Source organism: Varanus komodoensis, unplaced genomic scaffold, assembly GCF_004798865.1.
Source record: "Varanus komodoensis strain SLA01 unplaced genomic scaffold, ASM479886v1 scaffold37, whole genome shotgun sequence".
In the NCBI taxonomy this organism is placed as follows: domain Eukaryota; kingdom Metazoa; phylum Chordata; class Lepidosauria; order Squamata; family Varanidae; genus Varanus; species Varanus komodoensis.
This window is the reverse complement of record NW_025335889.1, coordinates 2,846,822-2,869,217: the sequence shown is the minus strand read 5'-3', so window position 1 is coordinate 2,869,217 and position 22,396 is coordinate 2,846,822. Positions and strand designations below refer to the sequence as shown.

General features: G+C 38.3%; 1 protein-coding gene across 8 annotated transcripts in view; it reads right to left on the bottom strand.

Annotated features, from left to right (window-relative positions):
• Positions 1-22,396, bottom strand: part of ZMYND8 (zinc finger MYND-type containing 8) — a 102,384-nt gene that overhangs the window by 67,121 nt on the left and 12,867 nt on the right. For 7 of the 8 annotated variants that reach the window (XM_044440406.1, XM_044440410.1, XM_044440411.1 and 4 more), the window contains exons 1-2: positions 11,311-11,468; positions 883-953 (exon numbers count right to left, since the gene is read on the bottom strand). In XM_044440406.1, the coding sequence (XP_044296341.1) occupies positions 883-953; positions 11,311-11,324 (85 nt within the window). In that variant the 5' untranslated portion in view covers positions 11,325-11,468. Of the gene's footprint in view, positions 1-882; positions 954-11,310; positions 11,469-22,396 lie in introns of those variants that run through there. The other variant, XM_044440407.1, reaches the window with a different exon arrangement.

Below are 22,396 nucleotides of genomic sequence, written 5' to 3'. Positions count from 1 at the left end.
TAGAACCAGAGGAAGAAATTGGGGAAGTTTGTTATGTGGTATGAACTTTGAGAGGATATAATCATCTTGCCAGCTTACATCTATACTGGCCTTCTCCAATCTACAATTACCCAGATATTCTGGAGCCCAGCTCCCGTAAGTCCTGATTACTGGCCGTGCTGGTTGGGACTGAAGGAATCTGAAGGCATCCGATTGTGGAAACTTGTTCAGAGATGACTGAAGCAAGGGAAGATCAGTTAGAAGACTGCAGTAGTCATGGCAGTATATGCCCAGAAACATAACTTTAGCTGAGGGGATAGGGAAGAAAGGCTGGATTTTTTTTATGAGTAAGAGAATCCCTTGAGAGCCAGTGTGGTGTAGTAGTTAAGAGTGTGGGTCTGGGACTCAGGCAATCTGAGTTCTAGTCCCCATTCAGCCATGAAGCCAAATGGATAACTTTGGGCCAGTCACAGACTCTCAGCTCAACCTACCTCACAATGTTGTTGTGAGGAGAATGATGGAAGTCACTTTTAATTATTTAAGAAAGAAAAAGGTGGTAAATAAATCAAATAAACAAACAAGCAACATGGTAGTAATTGACAGACTATATGGAAGAAGGTGAAATTGTGGTTTTGCCTTCAAGTGGATGGAAACTTCGTTAATGTTGTTCTCTGAGACACGTGACAGAAATGTGCTAGTTGCTAAATAGATCAAAATTAATGGAACTTGTACGAAAAAATGCCCAGAAATGCACCCACAGTTCACACTCATGTAAACAGTCCTGAGTCATCATCCTGTTGTATAATTTTTATGCATTTCAGGTAACAAAATTGAAAGCTGAAGTAATGTTAGCTTAATGCTTATTTTACTACAACTGACAAAGATAACATTGTTTTCACTTACCTTTGGATCGAGTGGAGATATCCATTCCTTCTACCACCTCCTGCTCTGCCTTTATTTCCTCTTCAGCCAAGCTGTAAGAGTAAAATGATATTATGTTCATTTTGTAGTTTATATTCTATGACTTAAAAATTGTGAGGGAGCTGGGATAGATACTTGGCAGCTTGATCCACATCTCCTTGCACATCCACAGTGATGAGCTTATCTGCAACAGTAGAGTTAGTATTTTCATTCAAACACCAACACTGCAAAAACACAAGCTTGTATAGTTACTGGACTTCTATCTCCTTCAGTAGTCATGGAGCAGTGATGAAAGAGCCAGGAACGGAACTGTTATTGAGCTGCACTAAAATGCTGATGTCTTTTCTGTGAAAGAAAACTTGAACTATCAATTGGGTTCTGGAATATTTACAGTTCCGAGTTGTAGCCAAGGATTGTAAGAAATGCTGAAGACAACGTCTTTGATATGTTTCAGAAGTATCAGTAAGCTAAAGTAACATTTGGCTTTGAGGTGGCAGTAAGCTGTATACAGGGCAATATTTTATTTATTTATTTTATTTTTTAATTTATTAAAACATTTTTATGCCGCCCCATTCGCCGAAGCCTCGGGGCGGCTTACAACATATATATATATATATATGTTGTATGTTATAATATGTTAGATATTATATAATATATATCTAATATCCTTACCATAGGTAGAAAATTGTGTTTTGACATTTCACTAATGCAATATTCAGTCCAGAAACACTGGTATAAGGAGAGGAGACATAGAAGTTACTATATGCTTTAACGTATGGTCATCTGAAACTGGAAGAAATACAGACTTCTAAGAGATAACAGTCAATGCCCTATGATAACCATGGGTTCTAAAGCCTATTCTGAAAACAGGTTTAAACATGCATTTACCATATGCAATCTATTTTTAAAGCTAAACACATTTAAATCAGTTCTTGAGCCCACCTCACAGAAAAGAGATTTTCATTTACCAAGGAAGAACTGCCTTAGGACCAGTATGGAATAAAGCCTGGTGAAATGCACAAATTTAAGAAAGTGCCTAGAAGCCGTTGTAGAATCTTTTTCAAATAGCACCAATACTATAAAAACTAGCCACAAATCTTGGTAGCAGTACGAATAAGTAATGAAATATAGACTCCACTGACCTTTCTTTGAGACCAGTAAGTTTTACATTACAGGGACTAGAAATCTGAATGCTAAATGATACTGAAAGGAGGGTTCTAGGAGAAAGGCAAATAAGAGAGAAGTGCTAACACTAGAACATGAAGCTGTCCAAATGTCACCCGTATTCTGTATTTAAAAGCAAATATCCAGATGCCTCTATGAAGCTCAAAATATCTGCATCTCTATGTTTACCATTACCTAATTTCTTACATTACGCTATGGTTTAGTGAACAATATTAAGCCAGAGTTCCTTGAATTAAATATGGAGATCTCTGTTTTAATGCAAGGCAGGGTATTCTCATCAAAGCTGGTACCTTTAGGGGTAAGGAAATATGGACACCCACAACTTGATGAACCATGGTTATGAAACTGTGGACAATCTTCTCAATCCAGTGATTAAGGGAACGGGACTAAGAGTCACGAGACTGCATGTCCATTGTACTTAATAATTAAAGTTATACCACCTATGATCCTGGAGTCCTCATTTTTAACTATACTATAAAATGGCCATCACTGTTCTTCCATAAATTTATTAATCATTTTTAAAACCAACCAGACCACATATTCTACTCATTTTTACTGCTTTCCCCTTCTCTCCACACCATTCCTAATTTTGCAAACATCTGGTTGGCTCCTTCTTGATCATCTCCTTAAAGAAACCATCTTTCATCTCTCCTTACAAAAAGGTGCTCCATACAAAGCTAGTATAGTGTAGTGGTTAGGAATGCAGGTCTGTGACTCAAGCAAGCCAGGTTCTAGTCCCCACTCAGCTAAGAGTAAGTCACAGAATCTCAGCCAAGCCTGACTCATTGGGTCATTATAGTGAAGATAAGATTAAGAGGTGGGGGACAACTATGCAAGCCAGCCTGTGTTCCTTGAAAGGGAAAAAGTGGGATCATCATCATCATCAGATATTATTTCTGTTGTTTGGCCATTCTTTCTCCAGATTTACCACAGCAGAGTTATGCAGAACCAGAACTGCACAGATTATATACTATGTAAATTTATATAATGGCATTGATAAACATATGTACAGTCCTATTTTCAATCATTTTCCCCAACAGGGAATTGACCTTTTTAATGCTTCAACTTCAATGATCATGCTTAGCTGATCATTACAAATATCCACCTGAAATGAATTAGACATTTCATTATACATTAGAACTATTGGTAGCAAGGTCTATCACTGTATAACTGCAAACAGAAAATCTCACTTGACATTCTGTTGCCCACTCCCTCACTGTGAAGGTTCCTTGGCTATCTTTACAATTTGCTTGAGATTTTACTATCCTGGATACCTTGGTGTCATTTGCAACAATGACTATCCCATTTTTCATCCCAGATGAAACTTCTTGTTTTTACACAGGCAATTATATGCGATCCCAAATCTTTATAAAATCTGTCAAAACTTTTCTATGAAATATATACTATACTATATAGTACAGGAGTTCGGCAAGGCTATATACTGTAGCCCTGCCTATTTAACTTATATGCAAAGTACATCAGGAGAAAGGCAGGGCTAGATGAATCACCAGTTGGAATTAAGATTGCTGGGAGAAATATCAATGACCTCAGATATGCAGATGATACCACTCTCATGGCAGAAAGTGAAGAGGAACTAAAGAGCCTCTTGATGAGGGTGAAGGAGATCACAAAAGATGGCTTGAAACTCAACATTAAGAAAACTAAGATCATGGCATCTGGTCCTCTCACTTCCTGGCAAATATATGGGGAAGAAATGGAGGTAGTGACAGATTTTCCTGGGCTCCAAGATCACCGCAGATGGGGACTGCAGCCAAGAAATTAAAAGACGCTTGCTCCTGGGGGGGAAAGCTATGGCAAATCTAGACAACATACTAAAAAGCAGAGACATCACCCTGCCAACAAAAGTGCGTATAGTCAAGGCTATGGTTTTCCCAGTTGCAATGTATGGCTGTGAAAGTTGGACCATAACGGAAGGCTGAGCGCAAAAGGATTGAGGCCTTTGAATTGTGGTACTGGAGGAGATTCCTGCGAGTCCCTTGGACCGCAAGGCGATCAAACCAGTCAGTCCTAGAGGAGATCAACCCTGACCGCTCTTTAGAAGGCCAGATACTGAAGATGAAACTCAAATACTTTGGCCACCTAATGAAAAGGAAGGATTCCCTGGAGAAGAGTCTAATGCTGGGAACAATAGATGGCAAAAGAAAAAGGGGATGGCAGAGGATGAGGTGGCTAGATGGAGTCACTGAAGCAGTTGGTGTGAGCTTAAGTGGACTCCGGGAGATGGTGGAGGACAGGAAGGCCTGGAGGAATGTTGTCCATGGGGTCGCGATGGGTCAGACATGACTTCACGACTAACAACAACAACATAGTATTTCTTTAAACTATTTTCTATCTATATGCTTATGGACATACTGAAATAATCCTAGAATGCAAGTCAATGATCTCTTTGCACGTATGACAAAACTAGATACAGTAAATGATTTCTACCTTTGTCCAATATCAGATTGTGTATTCCAAGCGTCAAAATCAAGAAAATGATAAGGTTTATTAAAACTGTGCAAAATGTCATTTAAAACATTGTAGAGGTAGTTCATTCAATTACAGCAATCAAATTCTAAGGCATTCTTCCTAAATTTCCTAAGAAAAAACACAGGACCATGGTTTCTGTTTCAAACATCTCCAGTATGTACTAAATATATGGAATGGATCCAAAAAAGAGCAAGTAGAATTCAATTTGCATAACAGAGTTTTCCTGTTTTCTCTCCCCAGTACTGGCTCCTGCATTCCCTAAGCTGCCCCAAAGGATCAGGAACCATTTTGGAGCAATGGATAGTGGGGCATGGTGAGGGCAGAGTACTGCAGTAAGATTCGGAAGCTGGAAGAATTTGACGGGACAATGATATTATCAAAAGACCTCTGAGCAATTCACAAAAACAAGCTTCCACTTGACACTTAGGGTCCCAAGTTGGTTTTACCCAATATTTCATCTCATGATTAACAAACATTATGCAGATATAATTGTGAAACTGGAATATGCCTGCAGTTTCTGACAGCTGTAAACAAACATTGGTTGTTACCTTCATGGCATGATTATAAGAATGAAGCTATGAATAACTCAGAAATACAGAATTGCATATTAAGGAAGCTTCTCAGATCATAAAGATTTAAAGGTGTCCCAAAATGGCAAATGAAGCGCCACAAGCATGGAAAGCTCTCCTGTATGTAGTTGACAATAGGGAGTTCCTCTTGTGCATGTGGTGCTAAATTTCTGAATTGCAGTGATCCAGATGGATCTTGACAGATTTTTAGAAAGGAAAGGAGGAGGGAGGAGGAGGAGAGGACATTTTGAATTGTCAGAAACAGCAGGGGAATGTGATTACAGTACTGCAGTTTTGAATGAATTAATCAATACAAAGGTAATAAATCTACCTTGCTTTGCATTGTTTGGACTAATGCAGCAAACCATGTTGATGCTAATGGGGGATGGGCACATCTTGAAAATCTGCATACACGCAATATACACCAAGCTTAGGTTAATCCTTTGTAGTAATGATAGAACTTCAGGCTTGTGCCCTTCATCCTTACCAAAACTGTGTTCAAGCTAAGTGCAGGTCATCCTACAAGCAGCATTCTCAGTTATAAAGAATTTGAGACAATAACTTAAAGAAAATACTACCCAAACAGCTACAGTTCAATAGATAAGCAATTATTTTGCTGCATTTTCTCTTTCTCTCTCACACATACTCCTTTTCTTTTTAAAAGAGGAAAAGAAAACCCTGGCATTAAGAAAAACGTAACCAGAATAGAAATAAACACTCCCCCACACACCACCTTCAGGAAAGACTGATAGGTGTTGTACACCACCATTGTTACTATTGACCACATATTTATCCACTCATTTTAGTAAACTGACATTTGTTTCCTTTTAGAGTACAGAGAAGCTACTGTTCTGGATGTTAACCATAAAAAATAATAGTGCTGTATCTTCCAGGTTTCTAAAACTGCAAACACATTTACCTGGGAAAGACTTTTCTTGAGAAAACAGACTGAAGAGAGGGGTGTGTGGGCATTTTTGCCAACTAAACCCTTAACTGACTAGAATTTGAATTTGCCACTGAGCTAGTAGCTCTGCATGTAGCAGGTTCAGTAACATTGACTCAAGACAACCTGATAAATGAAAACACAAAACTAGTCTCTTTTACAAATTTTCTTTAATTTGCATGACAAAGGAGATTACCAAAAGGAGGTTCCCTTCCTTTTTTTACATGAAAGCTGGGAGATGGAAAATAAAGAGTACAAGCCTACCTAGTGGATTTGCAGCCTATCTTCTTCATGATTAAAAAAAAAATCGTAATGCCCATTAATCTCCATAAGGAATGAATTAGCAAGTCTGACTTCTAAAGAAATGTGTTCTTTAAATAAGACTATGCCTTTACTTTAATGTAAAATATTTTGGAAATGTAGAAACATTTTCCCATGCCCTTAAACTAGTTACTGTAGAGAACAGTCAAAAGTTGTAGATGAAGTACTGCACCTTGAAATTTAACCAGGAAATCTGATATGGAATATTATCTAGAATATATTGTCCATACACACAGTATTCTCTTTTTATGGATACTAACTTAATCTCAGGACCTATACAATGTATTAGCTTTTCAATTTAAATTAAACACATTGTTATCATAAACAATAAAACTCTAGTTTATCTTCAAAATAATTACTGCTTCTCTTAGATTTTGCGTAGCAAGCATAAAATAAAAATTCCAGAAATTGCATTAAAAATGGACATAGTATTCTGCATGCCATAACTGAATAAATAACGTCTGTGTATAAGCACTCACCTATAACAGTCTCATACTCATCGGTAGCTATGCTATTTATGCAGGATTCTTAAAATGGCGTCTGGCAGCACTGCATTGCCTCATTCCTATACTGTCACTAAAATGGTAGCAATTTATTTGATAACTATGTCCCTTGTTTAAATAGCAGTACTACATTCAAAGCAATCATCTAAGTAGGAGAAAAATGGTAAAAAGATGACACTGTGGTATCTGACAGCCTAGTGTTTGACTAAAATGTACAAGCCAGAGAGCTCTGTGAAGTCACAGGTTACTAAGGAAATCCTTCCATTTTAGATGCTTTCTTCCATTTGAATATGCAAGGACTGGTACTGTTTCTTCAATTATCCTGAAAAAAAGCCTGATGTGCATTAAGATTAAATATAAACACTAAATTATAGAATTTGGAAGTGGCAAATTTAGGAACTAAAACCTGTATAACATTCACTGTAATGTGCTTTTTGATAAAAGGCAAGAGAAAATTGTAATTATGTTCAGATTTCAGGATCAGTCAAAGCAACTGTGTATCTACAACTTACATAGCTTAATAAGATTATTACAGTAAAAGCTTGATCCTATGGAAAAGCTGACATGCTTAAGCCAGTTGATTTCATAGGATACAGCTGGGGGGGGGGACATAATTTCTTGCTCTACAGTCAACACTTAGTGCTGAAATCATCATCTCAGGACACAGCATTTTATCACCATGTTCTAAATTACCAAATGTATGTATAATGTACCATAGGCTCTGGCAATTGTTAGCACTGAACGGAAAATAGGTCTGACTGTAGCAAACCATGTCAAACTCAGCACATATGTAGCACACTATGTAAAAGATGTAACATTTGGGGCCTTTGGTTTCCAAAGTTCAATCTGATGGCCTGGCAAATCTATTTGCTATGAGCACATTGGAATTCCAATACTCTGTTTGGAATCTTTCTGTTGATACCATTCTTGGCTCAACAGAAATCAGGGTATAGTTGTCACAAAGGCTTATCACTCCTGAACTGGTGATTACAAAGTAGCAAAGTAGGGGAGACTGAATTTCCCTTATTCCTTGCCAAATGTGAAACAAACATGGCCACTTACTGAATGAGAAACCGAGAGGACAATATCATGCAGAGATGTTAAAACAGATTTTACTTTTCATTTTGCATCACTTACATGCCACCACTAAGAAAGGAACTTGATCCAGTTTATAATGAAAGAGAATTCATCTGTTTAAGATAATCAGTTTACAAGCAATAGCCTAGTATTTCTATTGAAAATGCACAGGACCACTTTGTACATTGCTCTTCGAAATCGACAAAAACAGGTGAGAGAGACAAACATTTGGGGACACAGTTTTAAACAACATGCTTTCCTTTTCCAAGGAATCTAACTGCTATCAATAAACTTGAAAAAATCTGTTTTACCTTGCATGCTAGAATATATAGTTCATGTTTTCATTCTATTCTATAAATCAGAACTGTTTTTCTGTGCTTCTTTTCCCCTATAGAGCTAATTGCAATGGTAAGTAAATGGTGGCCTACGTAATAATGGTGTGATAGAGTCATCTTGGCCTAACTAACCTTCTATATGTCAAAACCGTAAAGATAGATTATATTATCAATATTCATTACACCTAAACACTTGTTTTCCAACACAGGAAGGTCTTTCAGCCATGTTGTTTCAAACAAGCCACACTGAAGACCAACATCTGCAAGGTCTGGTTCTGTCTGGGCAGGAAAAATAAGTGTTCACCTATCCATCCAGCCCCTCGTTTAAAGACAACCCATATAATCTAGTTTAAACCAGAGGGAAAATAGCACACTGTGCGTCAAAGTATGTCATCCATAAAAATGACTGATACCACATCTTGCAGAAGATCAAAACATATACAGAATGCTTCAGCTTGGCTGAATTTACTTACATGGAACAAAGATGGGAGAAATTTCCAGAAGGCCTTTCTCAGCCTTGCTACAGTATTTGTCAATCTTTAAGCTATCCTCCATTTCTATTGGTTCAGACTCTTAACAGAGCAGCATGATTGGGTTGATTTGGGAACACTGCTGCCTCTCCTTGCCTCAGACATCTTGCTGCAATGCAGACATTTATGTTTTGTGAACTATGAAAGAATTAGCATTTGAACAGTTTAAAAGGGTGAACTTCAGGGGATTTGTGATGCTGTGTTTCATTATGAGCACAAGGGTAGTCCATGCAAATATGCTTTCCCATGTCAGCAGTACCTCTGGAGGTGCAGATTTGAGACACATCCTTCTTCAACAAAACCTAGGGGAGCCATTTTAATTCAAGCATACTGAGTACAGTTCATTTTCTCCTGCTTCTTCATAAGATAATATTGTGTAATGTTAAGATTTCACACCCAGCTGCTATCATACAATAAACTGCTGCAAGGAAAAAAGCCTGAACACAATTTTGACAACCAAAGAACTAAAACTTACTGCTCTACAATATTCTATTATTATTTTACATTCCAATAAGTTCTAAAATAGCATAAAACTTGATAATGAATTTCAGCTCCTTCAGAAATGGTGATGGGAAAGAAGAGAACACACAGAATTAGGCATTTTAATGATACATACTTTAGTGGTTTCACTTGAAAAACAAGTCAGAGAGCTTTTAGTTAAGGACAAGACCAGAGTAAAAGGGATGTTAGCTACAAGTTTATCAAGTCCAGGAGACCCTGTACAGAAAGTGACAAGATATTCTCAAGACACATTTGTGTAATATTATGAAAAGGACTGCTACAAAACTGTATACAAAACTGAATATACAGTAAACTCTGTAAGGCTGTGAGAAAATGTCCACTTGAAAAACCTGCTTGTTCAGACATGCATACAAAATGTCTCAGTTCCAGATTATTTTAAAAGCACAAGTTACTCAAAAGTGATTCTAAAACCAAATTTCATGCTGGATGATATATCATAGGATAACAACAGCATAAGGTTACTGAAGGATAGCCTTGTAACATTGTAGTAAGATTACTTTGCTGAGAACTAGCACATTCATCACACTTCAAAAGCTTGAGGAAAGTCTGAATTGAGCTTTAACCTCCAAATGCATTAATTAAGAGGGTCTAGGAACAAAGAGTAAGCAGATTTTTTAAACAGAGGAAAACAGGAAGTATGTATTTCAGGAGTGGCAGGAGATTGTGGAAAAAATGGAAAATTCATTTGACATACAGTTTGTATGAACAGAATTCTGAACAATCAATAACACAAAACAGTTTTAAATTAGCTATCCAAAGAAATTATCTGGCTGGATTAGGTTTGCCCTGTTAAAAGCAAAAGATTAAGAACTATTTGAAATTATCAGAGAATAGCAGGCAAGTTTACTTACCAACTGTTCAAGCAACCATCTCATTTTCCTCAGAGTAAATATGATACAACAACAAGCTGGCAGATTTGGAATTTGACCAAAAGGAAATTTTTGAAATAATTACGTAGCATCATGCCAAAAACCAGAAAAGCTCAAAAAGGAGGAAAAAATGAACATGTAATACTCTCATGAACCACACATGATTTTATATCACTCCATCTCAGAAAACTGTGCCTGATATATTGCAAAAGAAAAAAGCACTGTTAAAAAGTCCATTGATTTATTTGTACTGAAGAAAATAAGGTAGACAAAAGTTTAAAACATTTTGTCTTTAATAAGTAAGGCAATGAAACAGATGCATAGCTAAGCCTGATGGTTTCAGACCTGGATTTAACTGTTTCTAAAACCTACAATAAGAAAATCATTTGAAAGAAACAGCTTTGGACAGCTAAATATTGCCTTCCAGAAAAACACACACTCTGCATCTAAGGATCCTGTAAGGAAAAAGTTAAATATCCATTTTAAGTTCAGGTAAAACTGCACAAAAAACATGATGCAATAGCACTCTACTACTTAGGCCCAGTATCTGCAATCTTCCATTAGCACTATTTACTGCAGTCTAGGTGTCTAAAAATCCCATATTTTATCAGGGTTAACTTAGCTTAGCTCTTCTTTTCACTGTTTGAAAAGGTAAACTTGCCTGTTCTGCTGTCTGCCATTATTCCTGCTTGTCTCCCTGTAGGGCAGTTAAATGCATCTGCTCCCTAGCTTCCATTTTCTCTCCAGCAGGCATGTGACACAACAGACAATAGTGCAGGCAAACTGCTCAGACTCAGAAAGCTGCTTTGGAAGAACAGTATCTTGACAAACTCTAAAAACCACCATGCTCTTGTGAAGAATTATGTATGTAAACGTTTTGCTAGTCTGTAAAATAAAGCTATGGCTAATGGCTACTAAACCATGTGACCCAAGAAAGCAAATTTAAACATTTCCAACTTAATAAAGTGCTGTGGGGTGAGTTTTGCACAACAGATCACAGAGAATCACACTGTTAAACCACAACTCATAGGTTTTAGAGAAAAAAATGTAAAAAAGTAAAGCTTACCTCTGTGGATGCATTGTTAACACAGTGTTATGTCAATACTTATAAAACATGGAGGACAGGCTCTCAGTACTCAGACAGAAAGGGCTTGGCACTTCAGCTTGATGATCTGTCTTCCTAATAAAAGCTAATCCTGGATTGGCTACTTTGGAAAATCTGAATGTAAAGCTTCAGGGGATTGGCTGAAACACTTCCTGAGCGATTATCTTTGTGCAGCTCTGGCAAGCAGGAGCCATCCTGTGCACAGAGAAGACAGGCTAAACTAGGCCTATTTCAGCAAAAGAAACTTAAAAGACGACCTACAAACACACAAGGTCCTTAAGAAAACAGATTTTCAACTAAAATTAAGTAAGTACTAAGCGCTGTCTAAATATAGAATTTATCAAACCACATCTGTTGCTTCTGCTTGATGTTTTAAAACGTGCAGGTTTCCCCAGGTCACAAAAGCTGTTTTTCCTCCAGAAAAAGCATTCTGAAACGCACCGAAAAACCACACTGATAAAGGAGGAAAAGCATTTTGAAGCAAAGCATGCACACAGCGTGTGTGTGCACACGCACACCCACCCACACCCAGAAGGCATTCAGTTAAACATATCCTAAAGGATCAAGGCTAAATGCTGCAGCTGATTTGTTATATAATATCTACACAGCTCAAAAAGCATAAGTTTCTTCCACTTAAAAATGTAGCGAGTTATACGAACTCACATTATGGATTTTGACCAACATATGCAATGTAAGTTGGATTATAAATAAGGAGGCCAGCTTCCTAATCAGTTGCAATGCCCTTTTCCTAATTAAATATAAAGGATGCAGAAAAAGCTACGGGTTCTTTTAGTAGTGTGCTAGATGCTGTTTTCACAAGCTGCCCTTCCTTCATCCCTAAGGCCTTCTAAAATTGTCAGTTAACCAGAAATCTGACTTGCCTATTAGCCTGCTGCAGCTGCAGCTTCCTGTCCATTAACCCTATCACATTCAGCTCTTTTTAAGAAACAGGCCTTGTGAAGAGTTCACTTTTAGTGTGTGGAAAAATACCAGAGCAGCTTTCAGAACAGGGAAGAACAATGGAAGTGCCGTTTCAGTTTAGCAAATTTCGTTTACGGGCTTTAAAATCTAAAAGAAGATGCAATTTTTAAAAGTCATTTTAGAGTTAGAGCATAATCCGTTAAAACAGCCAGTTTGATTTGGGGCCAGTTCTTAAGCACTAGTTGTTGTTGTTTTTTTTAATGGAGCTTTCATTCTCTAAAACAGTCTGTGTTACCACAGGCCATATGATACGTTGCTATGCTGCAGGAAGGAAAACAGCTCTAAATGAAACATTTTGAACAGGTTTTCAAATAGGCCTTCTACTAATGCTTACATTTATGCTGACCTTTCTCTGTATTCACAAATAAAGCAGGCAAACAAGAAAAATCCTTGTATCTACAAATTACTGTGCATATAAACATAGATGAAGGAAATGGCATATTAATAAAATACAATTGTGTCTTCTGTGAAGTAACTGACCAAAAAGTGGAGGTTATCTAGAGGCAGATAGCAATAAAAAGTCAGGAGCTAAGTACAAACATCAAATAATAAATCTCAACAGCCAATTATCTTTACAATTGTGGGGCGGGGGGGAGGGGTCACATAAAGGAGGCTACATAAACAGGCAATGTGCATTGAAAATAGGACGGTTACCAGCCAAATTAAACTCTCTTCTTAAATGACCTTCTAAAATGCACTGGTTTAATAATCACATGAAATGAGAGTTAGTCACAACAATCTCTTCCAATCTCAACAGTAAGTAATGTAATCAAAGTTGATCACACATACACCTTTTGACTGTGGATTTCATTTCAGTCGTATCTGTATAATCCAATGCAAAGAATAATCCTAGACTGCCATGTCTCATGCTGTGGTTATGTTTTCCTGAGATAACAATCATCTTCACACTTCACTGGGAAATTCTCATGACACTAAGAAGCTGTATGTTCCATGCCAAAATTGTTTTTCAGACTGTACCAGTGAATTAAGTATAATGCTTACTACATACATGATCCTACAGTTTCTCCCAAAGCAAAAACATGTTGTCTTTAAAATTTTAGTCATTGTAAAAGTCAGAGTGTTCCTCCACTGTTTGTTTTGTTCTGTTTTTGAAATGCAGCAGAACACTGCATTTCAATCTGGACAATGAAGAGGAAAAATACAATCCATATAAAACACCAAAGAAAGTTAAAAATAGATGGCAAACCCATGAAGTTTTCCTCCTGTCTGAAGTGTGGAAGACAAATTTCTCAAATAAACAAATTAAGGTACAACCAACCCTTCAGTAAAGGTTTCCCTTTAAGGGTCTCACAGATGCTGTTTTTGACAAAGAAAACTATGTTGCAATGCCACCTGCAAAGGAACAGAATGAGGACTAGCCATGCAATATTATTAATGAAATATTATTAAGTAGCAGAAACTAGACCGTGCACTTGATCTGAATTTGGTCATTTTTGCTTCCAGTGGTTTTTGAGATCAGTTTATAGTCTAATGGAAGAGTGTGACAGACAAGCTAGAAATGGGATAATATCTAGCACCCTATTTGCAATTGAAACTGCTTGGGCAAACACATTGTTCCATGTACATGCCTGCTTCCATTTTTTTCCATTTCCAAGTCAACATCCCATTTACACCACATAATAAATTCATAGTCTTGTAATCCATGCTAATTAGCCTCAGGAAAACTATGAGCACCCTATTCCATACTCACAATCACCACTTCTTAAACTTAAAACTTCACTTCTACCAAAATCACTAATAGGATGGGATAAGTCATACCTTACTCCTCTTTGAAAACTAAAAATGGCATGCTACAGAATGGTTAAAAACCAGTGAGCGATATTAATGCATAATAATATTATTTTTATCATGTTGTGTCCCACACAAGAAGCTGCAGAGTTCAGGAGAGGTTAAAGGAGGATATCCCATTTTTCCTCTTGAGAACCCTGTAAAGTAACTTTGGTCAAAACAGTAACCTACCCTCCTATTCAAGCAAGAATTTGAACCTAGGTCTCCACCATTATAATATTTGCTAAAGCTTGCCATTTCATATGTCAGGGCATCAGTTTGCAAGCACAAGAAACTTGCAGTTTGCAGCAGCAAAGACCAAGCCCCACCCTGATTCTCCCTGACTCAGTCTGTTGGCAGGGAAGTGGGTGTTGAGATAGTGAAAGTCACTAGACAGTCACTTTATAGGTCACTTTCCTGTAAACAGGGAACTATCAATGTCATGATGGGCAATCGTGTACAGTGGAAACAGTGAAGTAGGCAAACCAAAGGGGTACCACCATGACAGGTGTGGCAGAGAGCAAAAGAAAAAAGCATCACTCCCACAATATTTCAATGCAAGGTTATATTTATCCTGTAGTAAAATGTATTGGCTTTGAAATACTTCACTTATGCCATTAAAATATAACACTTGAAGACAGAAATATTTGAAAAGTAAATCTCTCTTAAGTATGATGCTAAGGAAAAAGGAAAATGCTAATCTAAGTGACTATCTTACAGCTTTTAACACAATGCTGCACATAAAGGGTAAAGCTTAAGGTTCTGAGAGTTACTTTGTTATCTATGAGGACTTTGAGATCAAGATGTATATTTGAGTAAAAAAAAATTCTAAGCCTAGGAATTCTGATTTCTAAGACATCATTACCAATCTACCTAGTTCTGCAGAAATCTTCCAGTAGATTCTGATATGTAATGAACTCATGACATTTACATAACTGTAAAGACACTCCTATACTTTGGTATAAGAATATAGCTGCATTTCTTACATCATTTGTGGTCTTTATTCTTTTAATCTACACTTAAGTGGCAAACAATTGCTTTTAAGGACTAAGCATTCATAGTGCCATTAAAATGGCAGCCAGTGGCAAAATCAGTGCTGTACATGGGACTACCCTGTCCAATTCAGAGGGCCACTATGAAAACTACACATGCAGTTTTTATTAACATTTCTAGCTTTAACGAGAGACTAATTCTGAAGCTGAAAGTGAGATAGCATTCACTCTGGAAGCTGGTTCTATGGCTTAAACTTGCTGGCAGCTCTGTGCTATTCATATCAAGCGCAACATCCCCAAATACAACAGAAATACAGTTGATTCTCTGTGGGAAACACATCCTGGCTCTGGGACTACAATAGCACTGATGCTAGCTGGGCACATAGCCAAACTGACACACAGACCCTGGAGAGAGGATTTGGTCACATATAGGAGAGTAATTTAATAGCAGCAATAACTAGATGAGGCCTCAAGTTCTGTTCCTCTAAACTGACAAGATGGTTTACTGAGCTAAAGAAAAGGACCCACAAGTGCCAGTAATGATAGAGACTAATTGGTACTGCTCTCAGGTAGCTTATGATGTTTTGAACTCAAACAAGAGTTATTTCAGCAGGGTAAACATGTTATTTAATATGTTATTGTATTTAGGAAGGGGAACAGAATCTTAGAGTTGAATCTTCCTTATTTGGAATGATCTTCCACATTAAGTCCCAAAAGAATGAGAGGCAAAAGTACCATTTTATGGGAACAATGTATGTTGCTGAAAGAAGCACATTTTCAAGCTACAAGCTAAAAGCGGCTGAGAGAAACCCCTGCTGCAATCAGTGAATGAAGCCTCTTATCTTGTAATAAAAGGCAATTAAAATGCATGGTCTACTGCAGGCTTAACCAAATGCTTTTCCGGGGTGTGGTTATTTAGGTGGTGGGGAAAGAAAAACAATGAAATGGGGAGGACAGGAAGGAAGGCAGAAATAGAGGGCTTAAGCCAAAGATGTTAATCAACACCACTTTGAAGAAGCATAGTGAAAGATGAAAAGAGTGTGTGTGTTAGAAATCAAGAAACCAAATTAAGAAACAAAGATATGGCAAAACAGAAGAGGTCAAACCAACCACAACCCAGTAACAGAAACATCTTCATTTCTCTCAAGTTCTTATTTCAATTTCTTCTCTTTTCAGAGCACTCCAAAACTTATGAAGAAGGGGGTAATAGCTCTCAGAAAATTACTTATAGCCTACAGCCCTGCAAATGAGATCTCCCTAAAAAGCACCCACCTGGTCTGACAGATAAAAAAGGATACTTTAATGAGAACTCAAAAAATGGTATTTTCAGCTCATAGGACCACAGTCTGCTCAGACATGTTCAGGCAGAAAGGAAAAGATAATTGAGCAAACAGACAACATGAAAAGGAGAATAAGATGTATGCACAAGTGGGCTGCTCAAATATGCATTTGACAAAGGAGTCAGAGAGCTGCCACAGATGGTTCACTGCACCAGATGGGAGTATGTTTTTAGAAGGAAGCATGGGGGGGGGGGATATGCATCCAATGGTGACAGACAGAAAACAGCATTTCAAAAGTAACCAGAAAAGTAAACTGTCCACCTCGTGCACATTAGACAGAGATCAAAAAGATCCAAGGTCTGTGTTTATTTTCAAAAGATACTTTACTCCTGAAATAAAGTAGTTCCGAATAATTCATAAACATCATGTAAGTAGAAGAAAGTATTGTTCATGAAATACAAGGTGCTCAGATGCTACAATCAATATTTGGAATTTAGGAGAAAGGAAATCAGAAAGAAAATGTGAGAGAAAGCTTAACATTTTTAAAGGATGCACACTGTCAGCCAGTGTGGTGTAGTGGTTAAGAGGTGGGACTGGGACTCAGACGATCTGGGTTCTAGTCCCTGCTCAGCCATGGAGCCAACTGGGTGACTTAGGGCCAGTCACAGACTCTCAGCCCAACCTACCTCACAGGGTTGTTGTTGTGGGGATAAGATGGAGGAGGAGATGCAAGCTGCCTTGAGCCCTTTGTAGGAAAAAGGCAGGATATAAATTGAAAAATAAACAAACAAACAAACTATCCAGAGCAGTAAGTTAGAGGGTAATGAGGAAAACAATGACAAATACCTCACAGTTATGTAAGTAGTAGTTCTAAGAACAATAGACTTCTTAGCCTATGGAAACAAGGAGGACACTTTTTTATTCATTTATTTAAAAAAATATTTACACCCCATTCTTGGAAGAGGGTTCCTAGAACAGCCTACAAAAAATGGGTAAGACAGATCTACAATCTGAATGGCATGATATAAAAGGAAAAGCCCTGGGACCAAGAAAGAAACAATCCAACTCGGGCAGTAATTCTTAGCTACAAAGTTTTTATAGTGGCTGCCATTTTGGCAAGAAGAGCAAACAAGCTCCCTGAAGATGCTCCTGCTCTAGCTTTATGTACAGGGCAAGACTGGGCTCTCCCTTTGCATGATACTCTTCTAAAGCATTCCAGCTGTAATACTGCATCCTGTTATTTCCAGTTCAATGTTTATCAGAATTTTAGACTTTGCTTTCCTTTTAGGATATTTATACCACCTTCTGATTCAGCACTGGGTAGTTCTACAACTACCTATGAAGAGATTCTTACATGTAGTTATATACAGTGGTGCCTCAGCTCACGAACACCTTGGTTCACGACCAAATCGGGTCACGAACAAAAATTTCATGGTCGCAATCTTGGCCATCTCCCCCCACACCTGCAACCAGCTGTGCTGTGCCTGATTTTCCTGCAGGAACACGCCCATGATCACACATGTCTTCCCTGCACAAAAGCAACTGCAATGTGGCCATCTCCCCACTCGGGGGATGGGGGGAGATGGCCACGATCATGCTGGTTGCAGGGGGTGGGAGGCCATGATTGTGCTGGTTGGTGGGGAAGAGATGGCCGAGACTGTGCCTGTCTTTCCTGCAGGAGCATGCCCAACACTGTAACAAACAGAGTGTTGAATCTGATGAACAATAACGTGGTCTCACATTTCCAGAAGGTTATGCAGTGCAGGAAAAAACAAGTGACTATAGACAGATTTTTCACCAAAACTGACCCTGCATCTAAGAGACAAAGAAGAGAGGAAACCCCTGAAAGAGATCTCCCCAACGTCCTTATGGAGGAGAACTCTCCCTCAAAACATTAACCTCCCCCGCACCTGGGTTAGTGTACTGTACAGTACTTTGTAACTTTGTTGTTTTTTGTCACTTTTGTTTCAAAATTTCTGATTAAAAAAATAGTTACAGAATGGATTAACCTTACTTACATTGAACCTTATGGGAAAATTTGACTTGGGTCACAACCAATTTGGGTCACAACCAGAGTTATGGAACAGACTAAGTTCATGAGCCATGGTACCATTGTACATAAAGGGTGCTAATGTGCACAAGGATCTGTGAATTAGAACAGTAACTCCATTTTGCTAACAGAAGGACAGGACAGCACAAGCTGGACCTGCAGTAAAATGTTGTAGTGTTTCCCCACTCTGTAAGGGGAGTGTCCCTTTTTATATCTTCAGCTAGTCTGGGACAAAAACCAGTCATGTTTATGCTGGGAGGTGGGAAGTTTCAGCTCGTGGAGAAAAAAAGTACACCTTTTATTTCTCTCCCTGCAAGGCCTTCCCCTGCTGTGCTATATAGTACAATAGTGCTATGTGTGCACATCTGGGAAAGATCCCTGCTTATGAGCAAGAATGTTACTTTATCTTTAGATGGGTCAATTTTACTTCCAAACTGATAGGTCAAGCTGTCAGTTAAAGAGAATTATATGTATACCTTACACATAGGGAAGCATTTTAAAAAGAAAAACTGCTGTTTTTATTCTTCCCGTTGGTCTGATCCGGTTAAGTTCTCCTGACATTCTTATCTGTTCCTGAACCTTTACTCTTTCATGTTCTTCTAGGACAGCCTTCCCCAACCTGGTGGCCTTCATAAGCAACTGGACCACAACTCCCAGAATTTCTATTCAGCAAGGCCACTGGCTGAGAATTCTGGGTGTTGCAGTCCAAATGTGTCTGGAAGGAACAAGGTTGCAGAAAGCTGCTCTAGGACAAAGGTAGGCAGTACAGGTTCCACACAGCCCGGGCATTTAGGGCAGTACCCCACTGCTGCTCTGTGGCAGCAACAGTTAAGCAGTTGGTGATGCAGCAGAAGCTGAAAAGGGTCATATAAAGCTTAAAAACAAGGTGAATTTGGTCACTTTCAACCTTCTGTCACAGCAAACTGTATATTGCTTTGCTGCTGATTGTGTGGGAACAATAGGGCATGGTCCCCAGTCAGATCCAGGAAGTAGAAATTGGCCCTTGGACCTTCCATAGTTGCCCTGTTTTAGGGCCTAATCTCAATTCAAAAATCATGCTCCAACTTTTATTTTGTTAACTTGGTTGCTGATCTCTCAGTGCATATAACAAAATAGTTTAGTACTTCTTGGGCACAATTAATTTCTCACAGTATACTACTACATATGATCCTACACTTGATCTTAGCCAAATAGTGATACAATCCTAAACATGTTTGTTCATAAGTAAATACAACTGAGTTAAATGGGAATTACAGAATGAAAATCTTACTCTTTAAAAAGAGAGGTGCCCTGCTCCACTGTTCTGGTACTTGAGAGCATGTGAAAATTCAAGCAATTGCTCTCCATGTGCTAAGATTAAACTGTTTTATTTTACAAATGCTTGTTTATTTGGAATTCTTCAAATTTCTTGTCTGTCATTGGCTGAACTTTTCAGCTTCTTTCATCTCTATTTTAATTATGTCTGGTTGCAGTGCCTGATACTATTGCATAAAAACAGTTATATGCTTGCCCTGCAATTTAAGGCAGACTATCTGGTATCTCCTCAGACTCCACCCATTGCATCTCATGTTTCAAATAGATCAATGGCTGAGTTAGAGCTTTTGCATTTCTGGAACTGTTCCCAGACAGTTAAACTATTAACCTTGCCTGATATTTTTATCTTCAGCTCAGGAAGCCTGGCTCACATGACTTAAGTAACTAGTTTCCTAGCAAGCGTAGAACTTAAAAGTTGTATGTATAAAGTTTTGTCTATCTGAACAATATTTTTGTAGTTTGGCTTATTTGTTCTAGAAAAGGTCACATAACCTATCCTCCCTGTGCCATGCCCAAGTTCAAATACCATACTAATCTATAAGCCTTTCCTCTAAAAGAACTTTTAATCCAATTATCAGGAATGAAGATACAGACATTTTTAAACACCCATTCCCATTAAATATTTTGTGGTTTAGGGACTTTAAAAGTCCGTACCATAAATAATAAACAAATTGTACCACATTAATATATGAATTAACCTTGAGCACCAAGGGTATTATGGTTTCATTTGCATTAAGACAATATAGCAGCAGCTTCCACCAAGGATTCTGAAGAATTCTAAACCTATAAAATTGATATGGGGAAAAGCACACAAAATACACAAAATATTTAAGGGCACTACTAATACAGTACAGCACTTTTACTGTAAAAGTTCTGTTTTGCATTATGTGTTTTGTGCAGCAATATGTTATTTTAGAAATTAATATAGTTCTGGAGCAAGAATGCAATATATGTTTGGAAAAAATTTCACCTTCTGGACTTTCTGGACCATTACTCTGAGGATATGGAGACAGAAACTCTGAGTCTATGTCAAACAAGGAATACTTTTACAGAAGACAAATGCAATTTAATCATGGTGAAGTCAAATACATTCAAGGTCAGCAGGAATGCTTACTCCCAATTCAGTCACAGCTAGCAGATACTTTTGAGCTTATTGCAACTGGAAAGACTATTGAGAATGATTTGATTCCTAAAGACACAAAGAAGCAAGAAGAGGTGGGCTAAGAGAATGAAGACAGACCAGTGTGTGGAACAGTGGAATGGTGTCAGCATATTAAGAGTGTGAATATGTTTAAAAAATGTTGAAAGACTCATTGAGTGTAATAAAGGATGGGCAGGCAGTGATGGACATAACGGTTGTTTTACACTACATTGATTATGACCCACTGTATGTATACTCATCACAGTTGCAGTTGTTAACCCATGTCTTGATGTGCAGATCACATTAACCAGTTGTAAAATACCAGGACAGAAGGATGACTGTTAGTCAAGGAAAATGTGTCAAACTCTTCCCCCTTCCACCATTTATCCCTTGATAATCAGACTTCTAACCCAGACATAAGAAAAACAATTTTGGGACAAAGTGTAAATTAAAGTGGCAGAGGGATGTATTTAGATTTTTGTGCCACTTTAACATTGTCTGTATTCTGCTTTTCTAGAGCTGCACAATCAGCATTCCAAGTCACTGGTCTATGGCTGTTTGGTGTATTTTATTTATTTATTTATTAAAACATTTCAGTCACAGGTGAGTAAAAAGGACTAATTTAAATGCCAGAAAGAGTGTTTTAAGGGCGTTATACTTACTGCTTGAAGGAATGCAGGTGGTGCAGTGGTTTAAACCGCTGTGCTGCTGGGCTGGTTGATCAAAAAGGTTGCCGGTTCAAATCTGCACAACGGGGCGAGTTCCCATTGCTCCATCCCAACTCCTGCCAGCCTTGCAGTTTGAAAGCATGCAAATGCAAGTAGGTAAAAAGGTACCACTTCTGTAGGAAGGTGACAGCGTTCCATGCACTTCGGTGTTTAGTCATGCCGGCCACATGACCACGGAGACTGTCTGCGGACAAATGCTGGCTCCCTCGGCTAGGAAACGGAGATGAGCACCGCCCTCTAGAGCCAGGCATGACTGGACGTAATGTCAAGGGGAAACCTTTACCTTTTACTTACTGCTTATACCTCCACTCCTTCATAGATCACTTCCTTGTCGTGGTGAAGGGGCTTGGGTAGCTCAATGAAGGTATGAGCTATGCCGTGCAGGGCCACCCAAGACGGACAGGTCATAGCAGAGAGCTCTGACAAAACATGATCCACTGGAGAAGGAAATGGCAACCCACTGCAGTATCTTTGCCATGAAAACCCCATGGACAGTACCAAAAGGCAAAAAGGTATGACACTGGCACTACCACACCATTGCATTCATTTCACATGCTAGCAAAGTGATGCTCAAAATCCTACAAGCTAGGCTCCAGCAGTATATGGACCAAGAACTACCAGAAGTACAGGCAAGATTTTGAAGAGGCAGAGGAACTAGAGATCAAATTGCCAACATACGCTGGATCATGGAGAAAGCTAGGGAGTTTCAGAAAAACATCTACTTCTGCTTCATTGACTATGCTAAAGCCTTTGATTGTGTGGATCACAACACA